We start from the raw sequence: 18,897 nt of genomic DNA on the forward strand, positions 1-18,897 counted from the left end.
GGACCAGAGTCAAAGCTCAACCCCCCGCAAACACAACTAATGAGTATAACTAGGTGAGTACACACATGCAAGCAAACAAGCTTGAATGGTCCCCAAGCCAATATGCAACTGAAAACTCCACACCCCAGAAGGATTCAAATCCAGACAGCCAGGAGCACTATGCAATCAGTTGCATATTGGGTTGGGGACCATTCAAGCTTGTTCGCATTTGTGTTGCTCACGGTCATTCCGTCCTGCTTCTGCACTGACCCGGGGTCTTGAAGTGGGTAGTGAAACTGTGTATTAGCTGGCTATTGATTGCTGGTCTAGATTTCTTGATATGCAGCCTTTCACTGATGTCTAATCTTCTATTGTCATTGTATCTATCAATTACTTCGGTGTTGCTCGTCAAAATATCACTGATGATCGTCTCGTTGTGTGTGGCGATTATATGTTCCTTGATGGAGCCCTGTTGTTTGTGCATTGTTAAATGCCTTGAGAGAGACATTGTTGTCTTGCCTATATATACTGAGTTTGTTGGGGCTGACAATCCCCAAGTGGGAACGTGAAGGCGTATACAACGTTGGTCTCTTTCCAGGCATTTTTCTTGGTGCCAGGTGAATTCTTCATTAACAGGTTGGCAGTTTTCCTACTTTTATAATATATTGTTAGTTTCATCTTTTGGTTGATGTCAGTTGGGGTAATGTTCCTCTCAATTATCTCTTTTAGGGCTCTTTCCTCTAATTTGTAGAGCCGTGGAGAATTAGTTTCTGTAGAACAATTTTATTAAAAGTACGGGTATTGCGGTATTAGCTGTTCCATTGCCTGTTGCACACCTCGCCACCTTCCTTTTTATTATGTCTTCGACGTAACCATTGGAGAAGCCATTGTTGACCAAAATCTGCCTTATTCTATATAACTCCTTATCCACCCAGTATCCAACGAGGATAGAGCTCAGTAGGCTCAGGAATCTGTACACCAGTTGATTGACGGGCCAAAGAGACAAAGCTCAACCCCCGCAAGCATAACTAGGCAAGTACAACTAGGTGAGTACCTGCTTCCACCCAGAGCTGTGAGTGAGAGCTCGGTCGATGTAAGCGTTCACAACACACCATTTGTTTCTCTCCGGACAGTCACTGTCAGCGTTAAGGCACATCCCCATGTTTGTCTTCTTAGTATGTACTGCATGATGGAAGCTGCCTTTCCTTTGCATGACTGCTACATCTAAGGGCAGCTTACCCCCACTCTCCTTCTCATAAGTGAAGTTTAAAACCGAGTTTAGCTCGAAAGCTTCCTTCAATTACAATGGCCGTTCGGTATCCTGGACTTATACAAACATGTCGTCAACATACCTGCAGTAGATGGCAGGATTTAGGTTTAATCCGACCAGAACTCTGCTCAATAGTACCCTTGTAAAAGTTTGCGAACAAGACACTCAGCCGGGAGCCCATGGCGACGCTGTCCACTTGCTTATACTGTACATGTGTCCGTCAGGACTATTTTGTCCAAGCTTCAAGCAGCTTTCTTAATATGCTCTCTGGTATGTCAAGAGGAGAGCTAATCGGATCTCGATACACGCTGTCCATCATTATTCCAATAGTCTTGTCCACGGGCACATTAGTCAACAGTGACTAAGGGAGCTTCCCTGAACTTATGTCCAGGGAGGCTCTTACACTTGTGGCCCGTGATCCTCTTAACAGGTCACCGAGTTCCTTCGGCGACCTTAGACTAAACACATTTGGTATGTAGGGTGCCAACAGCGAGTTGAGTCATTTAGCCAGCTTGTACGTGGGCGTTGGTACTCAGTGGGTTCCCAGGTTTGTGTGTTTTGACGTTTCCATATGCATAGCAGAGTTTGAATTCTCCAGTGATTATTGATAGGTGAAGATCGGACTTTTTCGCATTGACAGTTTCGATCAGTTTGTTTACTTTCATTCTAGACCTGGATCTTTCATCTATATCTAGACCAGCAATCAATAACCAGCTAATATACAGTTATACTCTATCCACTTCAAGACCCCTGGTCAATGCAGAAGCTGGGCTAATTGACAGCATGACTTGCATGCCAGCTCCAAGGGCTGGCATGCAAGACACGAGGTGAATGACATCAAGAGGAGCCATGCCTCAATTTTTATTATATGGGACGTTAGTGCGACTGGTCTATAATTCTTAGCCAATACTTTGCTCCCTTCCTTGTGTAGGGAAGCTCCTCCAGAAACTGGCATTCAGTTCTGGGTTTCTTGAGTTAATTTAATCAGAAAACAAGTAAGAGATTTACAGGGTAGGAGGAGACGTGGCGGGCTCTCAAGACGATGAGAAATCAGGCTGGGTGACATGGTCCAAAACCACACATGGCTGACCGGGCCTAGGAACATTAACCAAAGACCAGGCTGTTTCGAACCCAACTCTATCGTCGGAGCATGGAGCAGCGACGTCAACGCCATCTGTGAGTCTGCTCCCTAAACCCCCACAAAATGGACGACGCCATCTGATGGTGGCAGTATGATACCTGCAAGAGACGCTAGATTCCTGCCCTGGTCAGCTCGATGGGTCGCTGTAGCTGACCTCTGAGGTGGCGCCTAGAAAATCAGCGCCATCTATTGTGGGAGGAGGTGTATGTCAATGTCAGAGTCCGTAAGTTGTATTTCCTAGTGTCCCAAGTACTGGGCAGTTTACTGATGAGGTGTCTGTATCCACACAGGCGACGTAGGGCTGAGGTGGTACGAAGACAGGCAGTCTACCCAGGGCAGCCATTATCTCTCTACTCCATTCTGCTTTATGTGAGCAGTGAGCCGCCACCAAAGAGGAACTGAGCAGTATCTGCTGTCTGCCTGTGAAGTGGCAGTGACAGAATTCGGCGTATCCCGATTGATGAAGATTAAGCCACCCAAAAGGTGGCACGGGCATGAATAGCCCGAAAGTGGTGGCCCTTTTGAGCCATCTGTGGAGATCTGTGGAGGTGCGACTGCACCCCTGCGTGACGGGAGATGTCTCCCGTGATACTCCCGTGGCGTATCCCGGGACTAGCTAGAGGAAGAGACGACTGACAGTGAGGTGCTACGAAGGAGTGTAACTAGCTAGTTGCAAGAAGCTCCTGCCAGGGGTTCGTTACCCTTGTATTTGTTCGTGTAGAGGCTCAGCAGGGGGAGGCTGATGTTCTCTGCCAGCACCAGGCTGGAGAGTGATTGTGGGCGTTCACAAGGAGCACCTAGTGAGACTGTAGATAGGCTGGCCCGTGGCTAGGGTAGACTCGTTGGTGTTTCCCAGTACTGGTTGAGGACGGTACTGTGTGTTGAGGAAACACGGAAGTTGACAAAGCTGCATTGCACGAGCATCGAGGAGCGCTTAGTGTCCTATGAGAGCGACACGTGTATATATCAGTGTAGTAATACTTCGTTTATGATTCTATTTAAGGTGATGGGAAAGTGATAATGTGAATATATTGATAATTGATGAAATGTCGTATTCCTTTCAACTTCCCCCTTGTGTTTTACTTGCGTTACCAAACTCACTCCTTGAAAGCCACTACCGACTTGGGGTCGGATACTAGTACTTTGGTTCCTCCAGCAAAGAACCCGGTTGCGACCCATAGTGGCCGTAACACAGGCCACAAGCACCCTGTTAGAATGCTCAAATCCCTGAGCTTGAATATCAGCCCAGAGCATATTAAAGATGGCAGCCAAAGCCACACATTTACAAACGTCATGGACCTGAGGGTAGCCTGCAGGCTCATTAGACTTCAGGACACTATGAACTACCTGGGAAATGTCAGCGCTGGAACAGGGAACCAAGGAAACAGGATCAGTCAATAAAGCATCCACCGACAGAGAAATGGTGGCATGCAGATAGTTGTTTTACTCTTCAAAGCCTGGCCACAAAGTAATGATTTAGAAGAGAAACAACCAGTGTGGTGTAAAGAAGGTAACAATGATAGCCCATCTGCTGTCAGCGGAAAACCTAATCAAATTATTGCATGATCTGTGACAATATATCTGGCCATTTTATTAACGCTTGTCGGAGCAACTTACGTCAACAGGTGGCGGACGAGGTTTGCCATCTTTTGAGTCCTGAGCATCTTTAGGGCTGCCATCTGTAGCTCCTCCATCTGGAGAAAAAAGATAAGTGTTGTGTTAATCATCAGAAGCCTAGATACAACTAAGCATATATACATGGTTAATTCATTCAGTAAATCACCACCATTAATAACATATACAGTACTTACTAGAACAAACACTAATAAAGAGATAATGATAAAAATTTTCCATAAAACTTATAAATAATAAGACTACAATAGAAAGGGTATACAAGATAAAACAAAACTACCCCCAGTAAGCTTAATATTTTATCAAATCAAAAGGAACAATTAAAATGTTTTAGTAAATAACTTATGGATAAAATATGGTTCACTGCCAAAACAACAAAATGGCAAAGCTGAAGACATCACTTCCAAAATTATTAAGAGACCATGACCCACCGTGACTGAGCGCACTAGAGTGTGCAGTAATCATGTTACATAAGCCTACTTTCAAACAGAATATACAAATCTACCTTTGATAGATTTGGTTATAATGAAAATAAAAATATGAATGAAAATTTTCAAAGTGCCTAAAAATGACGTGATTTGAGATTTGTGGGTGGGGTTTAGTTATGCACTTGTACACATGAACAAGCATTTGAAACAAATTACTAATAATATTTTCTTTATAATGGACTAGTTTTTTTGTCAAGGAAAACTGAAGGAGATTGCACATAAATAAAGTTGGAAATATTCCAATGACCATAAAGGGAAATTAAACATTCTCAAATTTTATTCACATTAACGTCCAGTTTCACCCCCCCCCCCTTATCTTTTTCTTCCTTGCCTGTCCTCCCTTCCCCCCTCATCCTATGCCCCTCCTCCCTTCCGTTCTTACCTTCAACGTCTTTCCCTATCCTCCCCCTCTTCATTCCCTCCCCTCTGTTTAGCCCTTCTTCCCTTTCATGGAGTTATTATGGAGCAATGAAACTACTGTACTAAATTAAATTAACCTTAAGGAATTTTGTTTTGTTTTATAAACACATTTAGAAAAACCTGCATGTGTGCAGCTGCACTAGACGTTTGTTCTGCCCTGCCATTTGAAGGGGAGAACAGTGTCACAAAACTAGCTACATGATGCTAAAATTCCCATCACACAGGATGGTAAGTCATACAGAGGCATGTGATAAGTAATCTGCACTGGCAAACTCTTGAGTGTATTATGAGGATATCATCATCAACACAAGAGTGAATAAGGCAGCAGTGATACTATAAGTCCTCATCTCGCAGGATGGTTAGTCATACAGGGCCATATGTTCAGTAGCCTGCACTGGCAAATTTTGGGTGCATTATGAGGATGCACCCAAATCATCCTATGTATATATAACTGTGTATGTAGGAGTTATTATACTAATATGGTCGTTGGTGATGGTGTTAAAGTGAAGTAGGTGGCGGTGGCAGCACCCCGGCTGGAATATCCCGCCCTGCATTGATCCTTTCCTAGAAGGCAATCCCCGGGGACCAGTACCATTATGGTAGCCATGGTTGAAATTCTATTTTGGAAAATCACATGACTGCAGGAAGACTCATGGGTCAGCAACACGAGGCATGAGTAACGTAATGGGTCGCAGTACATTGGGATGACCCATGAATCAAGGCCGAGGACAGCTGAAACCCAGGCCAAGAACCACGGCGCCTGTGTGTGTGTGTGTGTGTGTGTGTGTGTGTGTGGTGTGTGTGTGTGTGTGTGTGTGGGGGTGGGTGGGGGGGGGGGGGGGTGGTGTGTGTGTGTGTGTGTGTGTGTGTGTGTGTGTGTGTGTGTGTGTGGTGTGTGTGTGTGGTGTGTGTGTGTGTGTGTGTGTGTGTTGTGTGTGTGTGTGTGTGTGTGTGTGTGTGTGTGTGTGTGTGTGTGTGTGTGTGTGTGTGTGTGTGTGTGTGTGTGTGTGTGTGTGCTCACCTAGTTGTGCTTGCGGGGGTTGAGCTTTAGCTCCTTGGTCCTGCCTCTCAACCGTCAATCAACAGGTGCACAGATTCCTGAGTCTATTGGGCTCTATCATATCTACACTTGAAATTGTGTATGGAGTCAACCTCCACCACATCACTTCCTAATGCATTCCATTTGTCAACCACTCTGACACTAAAAAGTTCTTTCTAACATCTATGAGCTCATTTGGGCACAGTTTCCACCTGTGTCCTAGTGCGTGTGCCCCTTGTGTTAAATAGACTGTCTTTATCTACCCTATCTTTATCTACCTGTGTGTGTGAGAGAATCTTTAATGTGGTGATCATGTCCCCGCCCCCCTAACTCTTCTGTCTTCCAGCGAAGTGAGGTTTAATTCCCGTAGTCTCTCCTCGTAGCTCATACCTCTCAGCTCGGGTACTAGTCTGGTGGCAAACCTTTGAACCTTTTCCAGTTTAGTTTTATCCTTGACTAGATATGGACTCCATGCTGGAGCTGCATACTCCAGGATTGGCCTAACATATGTGGTATACAAAGTTCTGAATGATTCTTTACACAAGTTTCTGAATGCCGTTCTTATGTTGGCCAGCCTGGCATATGCCGCTGATGTTATCCTCTTGATATGGGCTGCAGGAGACAGGTCTGGCGTGATATCAACCCCCAAGTCTTTTTCTTTCTCTGACTCTTGAAGTATTTCATCTCCCAGATGGTACCTTGTATCTGGCCTCCTGCTCCCTATACCTATCTTCATTACATTTGCTTGGGCTAAACTCTAACAACCATTTATTTGACCATTCCTTCAGCTTGTCTAGGTCTTCTTGAAGCCTCAATCAGTCTCCTCTGTCTTAATCCTTCTCATAATTTTGGCATCGTCCGCAAACATTGAGAGAAATGAATCTATACCCTCCGGGAGATCATTTACATATATCAAAAATAAGACAGGACCGAGTACAGAGCCCTGTGGGACTCCACTGGTGACTTCACGCCAATCTGAGGTCTCACCCCTCACTGTAACTCTCTGCTTCCTACTGCTCAGGTACTCCCTTATCCACTGGAGCACCTTACCAGCTACACCTGCCTGCCTCTCCAGCTTATGTACCAGCCTCTTATGCGGTACTGTGTCAAAGGCTTTCCGATAGTCCAAGAAAATGCAGTCCGCCCAGCCCTCTCTTTCTTGCTTAATCTCTGTCACCTGGTCGTAGAATTCTATTAAGCCAGTCAGGCAAGATTGACCCTCCCTGAATCCATGTTGGCGATTTGTCACGAAGTCCCTTCTCTCCAGATGTGCTACCAGGTTTTTTCTCACGATCTTATCCATCACCTTGCATAGTATACAAGTCAAAATACTGGCCTGTAGTTCAATGCCTCTTGCCTGTCGCCCTTTTTGTATATTGGGGCCACATTCGCCGTCTTCCATATTTCTGGTAGGTCTCCCGTCTCCAGTGACTTACTATACACTATGGAGAGTGCCAAGCAAAGTGCCTCTGCACACTCTTTCAGTACCCATGGCGAGATCTCGTCTGGACCAACAGCCTTTCTAACATCCAGATCCAGCAGGTGTCTCTTGACCTCCTCTCTCGTAATTTCGAACCCTTCCAAGGCCGCCTGGTTTACGTCCCTTTCTCCTAGCACAGTGACCTCACCTTGTTCTGTTGTGAAGACCTCCTGGAACCTCTTGTTGAGTTCTTCACACACTTCTTTGTCATTCTCTGTATACCTGTCCTCGCCTGTTCTAAGTTTCACTACCTGTTCTTTCACTGTTTTTTTCCTTCTGATGTGACTGTGGAATAGCTTTGGTTCGGTCTTGGCTTTGTTTGCTATATCATTTTCATAACTTTTCTCTGCTTCTCTTCTCACCCTGACATACTCATTCCTGGTTCTCTGGTATCTCTCTCTGTTTACTGGTGTTCTGTTATTCCTAAAGTTCCTCCACGCCCTTTTGTTCAGTTTCTTTGCTTCCATACATGCCTTATTATACCATGGATTCTTCTTTTGCTTCTCTGATTTTTCCTTTTGGGCCGGGATGTATCTGCTTACTGCCTCCTGACACTTTTGGGTGACATAGTCCATCATATCTTGTACAGACTTAGCTCTGAGGTCTGTGTCCCAAGGTATTTCCCTTAGGAAGCTTCTCATCTCATAATTTCCCTTTCCATATGCCAGCCTTTTGTTTCCTAGTTCTTTTTGGGGGGGAGATAATTCCTAGCTCTACCAGGTACTCAAAGTTCAATACACTGTGATCACTCATTCCCAAGGGTGCTTCCATCTTGACTTCCCTTATATCCCACTCATTTAGGGTAAATATCAAACCAAGCATTGCTGGTTCATCTTCTCTCATTCTTGTTGGTTCCTTGATGTGCTGGCTTAGAAAGTTTCTTGTTGCCACGTCCAGCAGCTTAGGTCTCCACGTTTCTGGTCCTCCATGTGGGTCTCTGTTCTCCCAATCTATCTTCCCATGGTTGAAGTCTCATGATTAGTAGTCCAAATCCATTTCTGCTAGCAACAGAAGCTGCTCTCTCTGTTATGTTAATGGTGGCCATGTTGTTTTTATCATTGTTCCTGTCTGGGTCTTCTGTCATTTGGTGGTGGATTATATATGACTACGACTATAATTTTTTGCCCTCCAGTTGTTATTGTACCTGTTATGTAGTCACTGAAATCTTCACATCCCTGAACAACCATCTCCTCAAAATCCCAGCCTTTTCTTACCAACAGGGCTTCACCACCCCCACCTCTTTCTTCTCTCTCTTTCCTCATAACATAATAGTCCTGTGGGAACACTGCATTTGTTATGGTTTCCGTTAGCTTTGTTTCTGTGAGAGCTATTATGTCTGGGTTTTCCTCTGGTACCCATTCTCCAAGTTCATTTGCTTTATTTGTAATTCCATCTATGTTCTCCCATAGTGGTTGAGTAACTGTGAGAGACAGGATCTTCCCGCTCTAAATCCATGTTGTCCAGGGTTGAGAAGTCCATTATTTTCCATAAAACTAGAAATTTGATTCCTAATCACTCTTTCAAAAACTTTTATTATGTGACGTGTTAGTGCAACTGGTCTATAGTTTTTTGCCAAGGCTTTACTCCCCCCCCTTGTGCAGCGGAGCTGTACCTGCTGATTTAAGTGCTGCTGGTTGTTACGAATCTCACTAGGATTCTAACATTACTCTTGATTCTTATTACTTTATTATCTTGTTCTATAATTAATTAATATAGCATCCTGTTATATGATATAAGATTTTGTATGTTATATATTATAGCATGCTGAAGTGTGCCTGAGTTGCATATTGTATGAGGCTTTTGTGTTAGATTTCTCATGTAGTTTCTCCGTGTGGACGGTTGACCATATTTGGATATGGCCAGTGTGGGAACATTGTTGTCAATCGAGTGTTTATAGTTTTACCTTGATTAATTCCCATATTTTGGTTGCCGTTATTTTGTATGGAATGTTGTACCAGTGTTTACTACTCTTTAGATTAATAATGTTTTGAATATTAGTACTACATTTTGTTATTAGAATTTCCACAATGTTTATGTGGATGTTTATTTGATTTTTTGGTAGACGCTTGGCCTGCGGACCAAAGCGTGTGCAGAAGCGTGGCGGCTGTTGTCGAGAGGAGTCGTGTTTTAAGTCATTGGTCACTGTTATTTTAGCCCAAATGTTAATTATCTGGTTAGATGGTTGTATATCTCTTTTATTAATCCATGTTCTGGTGATATTGCTCGTCTCAATAATTAATGTTATTCTATGATTTTGCATGCTGAAGAATATTTCTGGCTATTATTTATACATTTAATTGTTGTTATGTTTGTCCCCCTTAGCATGAATATATTGTTCTCCATTTTATGCAGTGATGTATCTATACCCCTAGACATTTGTTGGCAAGGCCGATTTATTATCATTTCTTTACACTGCGGGGAGAAGAACCTTATTTAGTCTCAAGGGTGGTAACTCTGGTATCTCCCTTGTATCCAGGCTTTCTCCATATTATGCTGAGCGCTCTTGCTACTGGTACTTTATATTTCTTAATGAATATTGAATTCCATGAGTCCGGCCCAGGAGATGAGTGCAAGTCTTCCGAGTTCGCGTTAATATCTGTTATGTTATCTGCAGCTTGAATGTCATTCATAAAGGAAACTGTCTGGATCATCAACTTTCATGTTGTTTATTGGTGTGCTAAACATAGCCTCATACTGGCTTCTTAGAATTTCACTAATTTCTTTGCTGTCAACTCTATGTACGTACCTTCAGTTGTAATTAAAGGTCCAATACTGGTCGAGGTTTTAGACTGATTTTGCATACGTGAAAAAATATTTCGGATTTTTCTTTATCTACTTTCTACTTCACCTACTTTCCTCGTGTGGTCTACTACTAAGGATTTCCTTTTTTTTTGGGGGGGGGGAGTAAAGAGGAGGAGGAGGAGGATTTAGATTCAGCTACTCTGAACAAAACGTTCCAAGTAGCACGGGCTATGGTGAGCCCGTAGTGGATTCACTTACCAGGTACACACCACCACCTGGCACAAGAGCAGAGCTGTAACTGTCCTACCTTACCTTGCGGGTACCTTACGATGATTTCGGGGCTCAACGTCCCCACGGCCCGGTCCTTGACCAGGCCTCCTGCTTGTTGGACTGATCAACCAAGCTGTTGGACGCGGCTGCTCGCAGCCTGACGTATGAGTCAGCCTGGTTGATCAGGTATCCTTTGGAGGTGTTTATCAAGTTCTCTCTTGAACACTGTGAGGGGTCTGCCAGTTATGTCCCTTATGTATAGTGGAAGCGTGTTGAACAGTCTCGGGCCTCTGACGTTGATAGTTCTCTCTCAGAGTACCTGTTGCACCTCTGCTCTTCAACGGGGGTATTCTGCACATCCTGCCATGTCTTCTGGTCTCATGTGAGGTTATTTCTGTGTGCAGGTTTGGGACCAGCCCCTCTACTATTTTCTACGTTTAAATTATGATGTATCTGCCGCTTGCGCTCAAGTTCTTAGCTGCTGCTTCATATTTTATATTATATTATTATTATTATTATTATATATATATATAATTATATATATATATATATATATATATATATATATTATATATATATATATATATATATATATATATAAAATCCGTAATGGATATATATTATACCTATGGCCCACATCTCTGTTTCCCTTTTTGTTAAATATTGGCCCATCTTAAATATTAAATAATAAATAAATAAATAAATAAAATATAGTAAAACATCTGCTAGTTTTCAGTTGATTGGTACGTTGCTAAGTATTGTTAATGGATATTTGGAATTTTTATAATTTTTCTGGTAGGTAGCTCATCTGTCCCAGGTTTGTATATAATTAGTTTCTCCAAGTATTGTAATGTACTGACTCTTAATATCGCTACTTTTGTCTTTACTGAACCCCTGAGCAAATATTTTGCTGGAGTTATGTTTGTATAATTTTGACCGTAACAATTAACTACAAGATGCTTTAAGCATTAATGCCTTTAAAATTCCAATATTAAATCTGATTTATTCAGGAACAACAGATGATATTTTGATCCATAGTAGCTATATGTACTATCAGTTATAGAGGATGAGTTGGGTTAAAGGTGTCACTGTTAGGTTGGCAGGTATATAAAAGTTTGTGGTCTGTTATAGCTGACCTTCAGACCTTGACCCTGACGTAGGCTAACTGCTGGCTGGCTTGGACTCATTCTCAGAAAGCAAATACAATGTCCAAGCAAGAAGGCCACGCGAATAATACCATGGAGAAAGAAAGTGTAAGAGGCCGTTGATGGGTGCTAGTGATAGCACCACCAGTAGAGGAGACGCAGTGACACACACACAAGCCCAGACTGTCACCCGCACATCCGCCAGAGGAACCATTACCTGTAACTTCCGGTAATAGTTGTAGTGAGCCGTCAAGGTCACCACCACCACGGCTCAAAACTCCCTCCCTCTTTTATATATAACTATATTACCTATCACTGGCTACACAGCAGCCAGGTCTAGCGCTTTATGCCCCGCATACTAACCACCTCCTACCTCTTGCCTTATAATTTAATAATTTTTATGTTCGAATTCTTTGCCGAATCTGGCTTTAAAGTTGTAGATGGCGGTGGCTTCCACAACTTCTTTCAGTGCACTCCATTTGTTAAACCCCCGTTCATGCACAAGTATTTCCTTACACTTCTTCCACTTGTTTGAGTTTCCAGCTTCCACCTTTGAACTCTTGTGCTATTTTCTCACTTTAAAGAGGTTGTCCTTGACCAGCTTGTCTATTCCCTTCAGTATTTGTAATCATATCACACATGTTGATATTTCTTCCCCGTAGGTTGTGAGCTCCAGTTCTGTTACTCTATCCTCGCACCTTTACTCTCTCGGCTCTGGCACTAATCCTGTGGAAAAATCTCAATACTGTTTCAATTTTGTTGTTGTTACACGCGGTGTGGATTGTATGCCAGTGGATTCAGTACTGGTCTAACAAAGGCCGTGTAGATTGTCATGAAAGAGCACTGATTTAGATACTAATGTTGGCCAGCTTACCCCCAAAACTACGTTGCCGATGTCGCCCTGCTTGATACCTGGCTGATGGGGTTCTGGGAGTTCTTCTACTGCCCAAGCCCGGCCCTAGACCAGGCTTGACTTGTGAGGGCACAAGTCGAGCCAGCAGCCCTGTTAACATGGGCTGCTGGTGTAGTGTTGGAATGGTATCCACTTCCAGATCTCTCTCTCTCTCTCCGTTTCCTGTAATTACCCCCCCCCCCCTTGTGGTATACATTTTCCCAGTTATCTTAATTATGTAACACTTGTTGGGATTGCATTTTAGCAACTACTTGTTTACACACTCCTGAAGTTTTGTCACGGTATTCATGTAATTTTCTGTAGTTCTCCTCGGTAATTATATTCCTCGTTAGCTTTGTGTGGCCTGAAAACATTGCCATGTACGAGCTGGCTCCCTCGCGCCTGTCTGCACACGAACCATTCTGCACGTTTGGGTGAGGACGCTCGGCAACGTTCACCATCCCACACCCAGTATACACTACCAATATATCAAGCGTCGACATATAGCTAACAACTCAGCTGACATAATCAACGAGTATAGCAGGAACAAACAAGAAGCAGGGAAGGGGTTGTTTGCGGCAGCTCCCCCTAGTAGTATTATTGCTTGGTACTAGGAGGGAGGAGAGGGAGGGGGAAGTTGGGGGGACATAGAAGAGGAGGGAGGTGGAGGAGGAGGGAGAGGGGTGGAGGAGGAGGGAGAGGGGTGGAGGAGGAGGGAGAGGGGTGTTGGAGGAGGGAGAGGGGTGTTGAGGAGGGAGAGGGGGGGGTGGAGGAGGGAGAGGGGGGTGGAGGAGGGAGAGGGGGGGTGGAGGGGAGAGGGGGGGGGTGGAGGAGGAGAGGGGGGGTGGAGGAGGGAGAGGGGGGGGTGGAGGAGGGAGAGGGGGGGGTGGAGGAGGGAGAGGGGGGGGTGGAGGAGGGAGAGGGGGGGTGGAGGAGGGGAGGGGGGGTGGAGGAGGGGGGGGGTGGAGGAGGGAGAGGGGGGATGGAGGAGGAGGGAGCCAGTATTGACAACAATCCTCTTTACTCCCCAAAAAAATAATAATAAAAAATGGTGAAGTGCATGTGGTAGTATTGACGCCCTATATTGGCCTTCCCTCGGGTCCAGGTGTTGTACACAGGTTATATGAGAGGTTGTGGTGTGAAGGGTGAGAAGTGCCTGGTAGACGGTAAGTAACCACACAAGAGGAGATGGTACTGTAGCAGCAATACTTTCATCAATAGACCAAGTCTACTCAACACGCTCCGTCTAAACATAAGAGGCGTAACTAGCCCACCTCTCATGGACCCCTCTAGTTACACAATTGTTCATCTAGTCAGTCACACTACAAACTAATATACCGTATATGATTGGAAGTGTTCGGACGTCATCAGTTCTGAGTCGTGTGTGTAAACCGTTTTTCATTTATAAACAGGGGCGGCTGAGTGGGCAGAACCTCGGATTCGTAGTCCTGAATTTCCGGTTCGATCCCCGGTAGAGGCGGAAACAAACATGTAGTTTCTTTCACCCTGATGCCCATGTTCATTTAGCAGTAAATAGGTACCTGGGAGTTAGACAGCTGCTACGGGCTGCTTCTTGGGGGTATGTAACAAAAAGGAGACCTGGTCAAGGACCGGGCCGCGGGGACGCTAAGCCCAGAAATCATTTCAAGGTAACCAGATCAGCGTCTCCGGGGCCCAGTTTCTGACCAGACCGCCTGGTTAGTGGTCTGGTCAACCAGGCTGTTAGATGTAGCTATTAACAGCCTGACATATGGATCATAGCCCGGTTGATCAAGGATTTTTATTTATAGCTTATAATTATGAACATTTAATTTATTACGAGGAATAGAAACTATCAATTGAATGTAATTTGGTTTAATGGTGTTTCAATCATTTCACTTTAATTTCTTCTGTTTACTTTCACTCAAGAACTTTCATTTAAGTTCTTGCAAGAAGTACTGGATCAACCGGGTTGTAGTGGATATGTGGGCCAGCGGGCAGCTGCAAGCAAAAGCCTATTAGACCAAGTTATCACACATGGAGCCTGGCCTCAGGCCGGGCTCGGGGAAAAGAAGACCTCCCGAGACCGTCTCCAGGTAAGGTTTCGATGGCTGAAGACGCTTTACACTATATCTTAATGTAGTCTTCTTTGATTTATCGTTACTGTACATTACGAGGAGTTTCTTCTGGTTCCTGTGCGAGCGAGACCGCCTTGATGGTCTGATCCATACGGCAGGTTAACTTATGTTCGTAAATTATAGCAGATACATTTAAGGACTGTTTTCCAGCAGTTTTTTCTGTCAGCACTATTATTGCAGGTATACTGTACACCTCTGTCATGGTAAACTTGTTGGTACATATTAATACTGGCATGGCTAAGCGAACTAATTAACGAACAGTTTACAGGTTTCAAGAATTGATAGGATCGGAATATGGGTGAAAATTGAAGTATTTAAATTCTATCTTTTAAGATACTGGTGGTAATCTAGGGTGGAGTACCGATGCATACTAACAACTACCTTACATGTAAGGCAAGGCAAGGCAAGGCAAGGCAAGGCAATATTAAACGCTGGAGACTTTGCTGACCTGTTGACCGTGCAGAAAACCTTCACATTCAATAAAATACAAATTTTGGGACCGCTTAAAATTTCTCAAGCTTCACTCCTTGCAGTGCAGACAAGAAATATAAAATAATTGACACCAAGAAAATATTAGTGGGATATAATATCTATACCCGGAAATTACTTCTTACGAGAGCAAAAGGCATATCACAATGTGCAAACATGCCTTTCGGTAAGTAGAGGTGCAATGGGTACGTTAAGACAATTGTATAAACATTATAGGCCCAAGACTTTTCAACACTCTGCCTCTAAGCATATAGGGCATAACTAGTCGACCAATATCATTGTTTAAATGGGGACTTGAAAAGCACCCTGGATTTGAAAGACCTAACGTTTAGGGAGCATAACCAAGCAAATATTGCGTCAGCCAGAAAAATGATAGGATGGATTACGAGAGTTTTCAAATCCAGGGATCCCATCATAGTGGTTGTACTATTCAAATCACTTGATATTGTTCCGTCTTGAGTACTGCTCAGAACTCGCTTCTCCCTTCAGGGCAGGAAAGAGTGCTGAAATAGAGGGAGTACAGAGAACATATACGGCACGCATAGACGCGATAAAGCACCTAAATTATTGGAATCGTCTCAAAGCTCTCCAAATGTACTCTCTAGAAAGGAGACGAGAGAGAGATACCAAATAATATACACGTGGAAAATACTAGAGGGCCAGGTCCCAAATCTACACAGTAAAATAACAACGTACTGGAGTGAACGATATGGAAGAAAATGCAGAATAGAACCAGTGAAGAGCAGGGGTGCCATAGGCACAATCAGAGAACACTGTATAAACATCAGAGGTCCACGGTTGTTCAACGTCCTCCCAGCAAGCATAAGAAATATTGCCGGAACTACCGTGGACATCTTCAAGAGGAAACTAGATTGTTTTCTCCAAGGAGTGCCGGACCAACCGGGCTGTGGTGGGTATGTGGGCCTGCGGGCCGCTCCAAGCAACAGCCTGGTGGACCAAACTCTCACAAGTCAAGACCGATTTTGGCGAGTAGAACAACTCGCAGAACCCCATCAATCAAGCACCTCTAAGGGGTACCTAATCAATCTACGTCAGTTTTCGAGACGCGGCAAATAACAGTCTGTCTGACTAAATCAACAATTGTGTAACTAACTTCACAAGATTGTCACTTGCTTAACTAAATGCACTCTGCGGGTTAGGTTCCTGAACCCATTATGTGCCTCTGTAACCCTTTCCACCACCCCCCACGGGATGGTATGGGGTGCATAATAAATCAATAGATCAACAATCGGGAGGTCAGGGACGAGGTCAGGTCAGGGGACGAGGCCAGGTCAGGGACGAGGCCAGGTCAGGGACGAGGCCGCGGGACACTAACAGACACTTTGAACCACCTCAAGATAACTGGCCCACACAGTATGGCCAACCACGCCTGCTACGGTGTTCTAAAATGCTTATGGTCAAATGTATCCATTTATTTGTCAATATTCCAAAGAATGGAAATTAAGTTTTCTTAATCTCTCTTCTTGATATGGGAGCTTTCTAATTTCTATTATTAACTTGATAATCCTCGTGTGTACACACCATAATCTATATGGAGCCTAACAAGGGCAAGGTAAAACATAATGAAGGATAACATTAGAGGTCTTATTCCTTACGCTTCTAAATGATCCCCAATATTATATTTGCCTTATTTTGAACATTTATTCACATTACTTTTTAGTTGTCGTTTTTGGTTTTTGGTCATTATTCCTTATCACCCACAGATCTTTACTCTATTAAAATTACTTAGGCTCAGTACCCTATACCTGGTTGATACCTGGTTGATGGGGTTCTGGGAGTTGTTCTACTCCCCAAGCCCGGCCCGAGGCCAGGCTTGACTTGTGAGAGTTTGGTCCACCAGGCTGTTGCTTGGAGCGGCCCGCAGGCCCACATACCCACCACAGCCCGGTTGGTCCGGCACTTCTTGAAGAAAATTATCTAGTTTTCTCTTACGGTTGTTCCGGCAATATTTCTTATACTCGCTGGGAGGACGTTGAACAACCGCGGACCCCTGATGTTTATACAGTGTTCTCTGATTGTGCCTATGGCACCTCTCCTCTTCACTGGTTCTATTCTGCATTTTCTTCCATATCGTTCACTCCAGTACGTTATTATTTTAATGTGTAGATTTGGTACTTAGCCCTCCAGTATCTTCCATGTGTATATTATTTGGTATCTCTCTCGTCTCCTTTCTAGTGAGTACATTTGGAGAGCTTTGAGACGATCCCAATAATTTAGGTGTTTTATCGCGTCTATGCGAGCCGTATATGTTCTCTGTATTCCCTCTATTTCAGCAATCTCTCCTGCCGCTATACTGTATTTCACAGCAGTGAGCTACCTCTGCTTATCTTTCGTGTATTTTGTAAATATCGTAATTCTGAGTTGTATACAATATAATATTTCCTGCTAAAGTGGATGGTCGGGGTTCCAGGAGTTAGCGCCCGACCTACCAGGCACATTTAGTTCACTGTACAAGCGGGAGAGAAGGGATGGAGAGAGGGCGGTGCATTTCGCTTTCTGTGTAAGCCAACTAACCTGGTAACCGTCTAAACAATTTGCCAGATTTTCCCAAAGCAAATTACAGTGTCTGGAGGCACGTGGTTTTTCGTGCATCCAGACACGAAATGTGTACTGGAGATTGACGGAGGCGGGGCCGAGGGAGGGAGGGAGGGAGGGAGGGAGGGAGGGAGGGAGGGAGGGGAGGGGAGGGGAGGGGAGGGGAGGGGAGGCGAGGCCGAGGGAGGGAGGGAGAGGGAGGGAGGGGAAGGGGAGGGAGGGGAAGGGGAGGGAGGGGAAGGGGAGGTGGGGCCGAGGGAGGGGAAGGGGAGGTGGGGCCGAGGGAGGGGAAGGGAGGAGGGGCCGAGTGGGCGACAGGGGAAGGGAGGAGGGGCCGAGTGGGCGACAGGGGAAGGAGGCGGGGCCGAGTGGGCGACAGGGGATCAATTAACATGGGCCGAGGGGAGGGAGAGGAGGGAAAAGAGGAAGGAGAAGAGGAAAGAAAAGATGTGGAGGGGAAAGAAGGAGGAGGGGAAGGGGAGGGAAGATAGAGAGGAAAGGAGAGGAAGGCTGTGCCCGAAACGCTATGCGTATTAGTGACTTTAGATATTGTATGTGCTAATTCTATCTATAAATCTAGTATGTTTGTAACTCTGCATCTATGTATGTATTTTTCCTGAATAAAATATTGTTATAAGGAAGGGGTGGAGGGGAAGGTAGCAGGGGGCAGACGAGTCTCCTATTGGAGTCAAGATGGACAAAAACACCATGAAACCGGCTCAAGGCCCATGTTATAACATGTTATTTCAGTTTCCCTCCTTTCCCTCCCACTCTCTCTCTCACTCTCTCTCTCTCTTTTTCTCTCTCTCTCTCTCCTCTCTCTCTCTCTCTCTCTCTCTCTCTCTCTCTCTCTCTCTCTCTCTCTGTCTGTCTACGCGCGCGTGGTACTCACCTAATTGTGCTTGCGGGGGTTGAGCTCTGGCTCTTTGGGGTGGGTGGGTGGGTGGGTGGGTGGGTGTGTGTGTGTGTTTGTGTGTGCGCGCGTGTGCGTGCGTGTGTGCGTGCGTGCGTGCGTGCGTGTGCGCGTGCGCGCACGTGCTTACCTACTTGTGCTTGTGGGGGTTGAGCTCTGGCTCTTTGGTCCCGCCTCTCAACCGTCAATCAACAGGTGTACAGGTTCCTGAGCCTATTGGGCTCTATCATATCTACACTTGAAACTGTGTATGGAGTCAGCCTCCACCACATCACTATGTAATGCATTCCATTTGTCTACTACTCTGACATTGAAAAAATCTTT

General features: G+C 44.8%; 1 protein-coding gene across 1 annotated transcript in view; it reads right to left on the bottom strand.

Moving 5' to 3' along the window:
• The window catches only part of LOC138369473 (phosphatidylinositol 4-phosphate 5-kinase type-1 alpha-like), a 48,165-nt gene that overhangs the window by 15,676 nt on the left and 13,592 nt on the right, over positions 1 to 18,897 (bottom strand). Inside the window, exon 2 of the mRNA XM_069332728.1 lies at positions 4,008 to 4,084. Coding sequence (XP_069188829.1) covers positions 4,008 to 4,084 — 77 coding nt within the window. The remainder of the gene's footprint in view (positions 1 to 4,007; positions 4,085 to 18,897) is intronic.

The sequence above is a fragment of the Procambarus clarkii genome, chromosome 28 (genome assembly GCF_040958095.1).
Source record: "Procambarus clarkii isolate CNS0578487 chromosome 28, FALCON_Pclarkii_2.0, whole genome shotgun sequence".
Classification (NCBI taxonomy): Eukaryota; Metazoa; Arthropoda; class Malacostraca; order Decapoda; family Cambaridae; genus Procambarus; species Procambarus clarkii.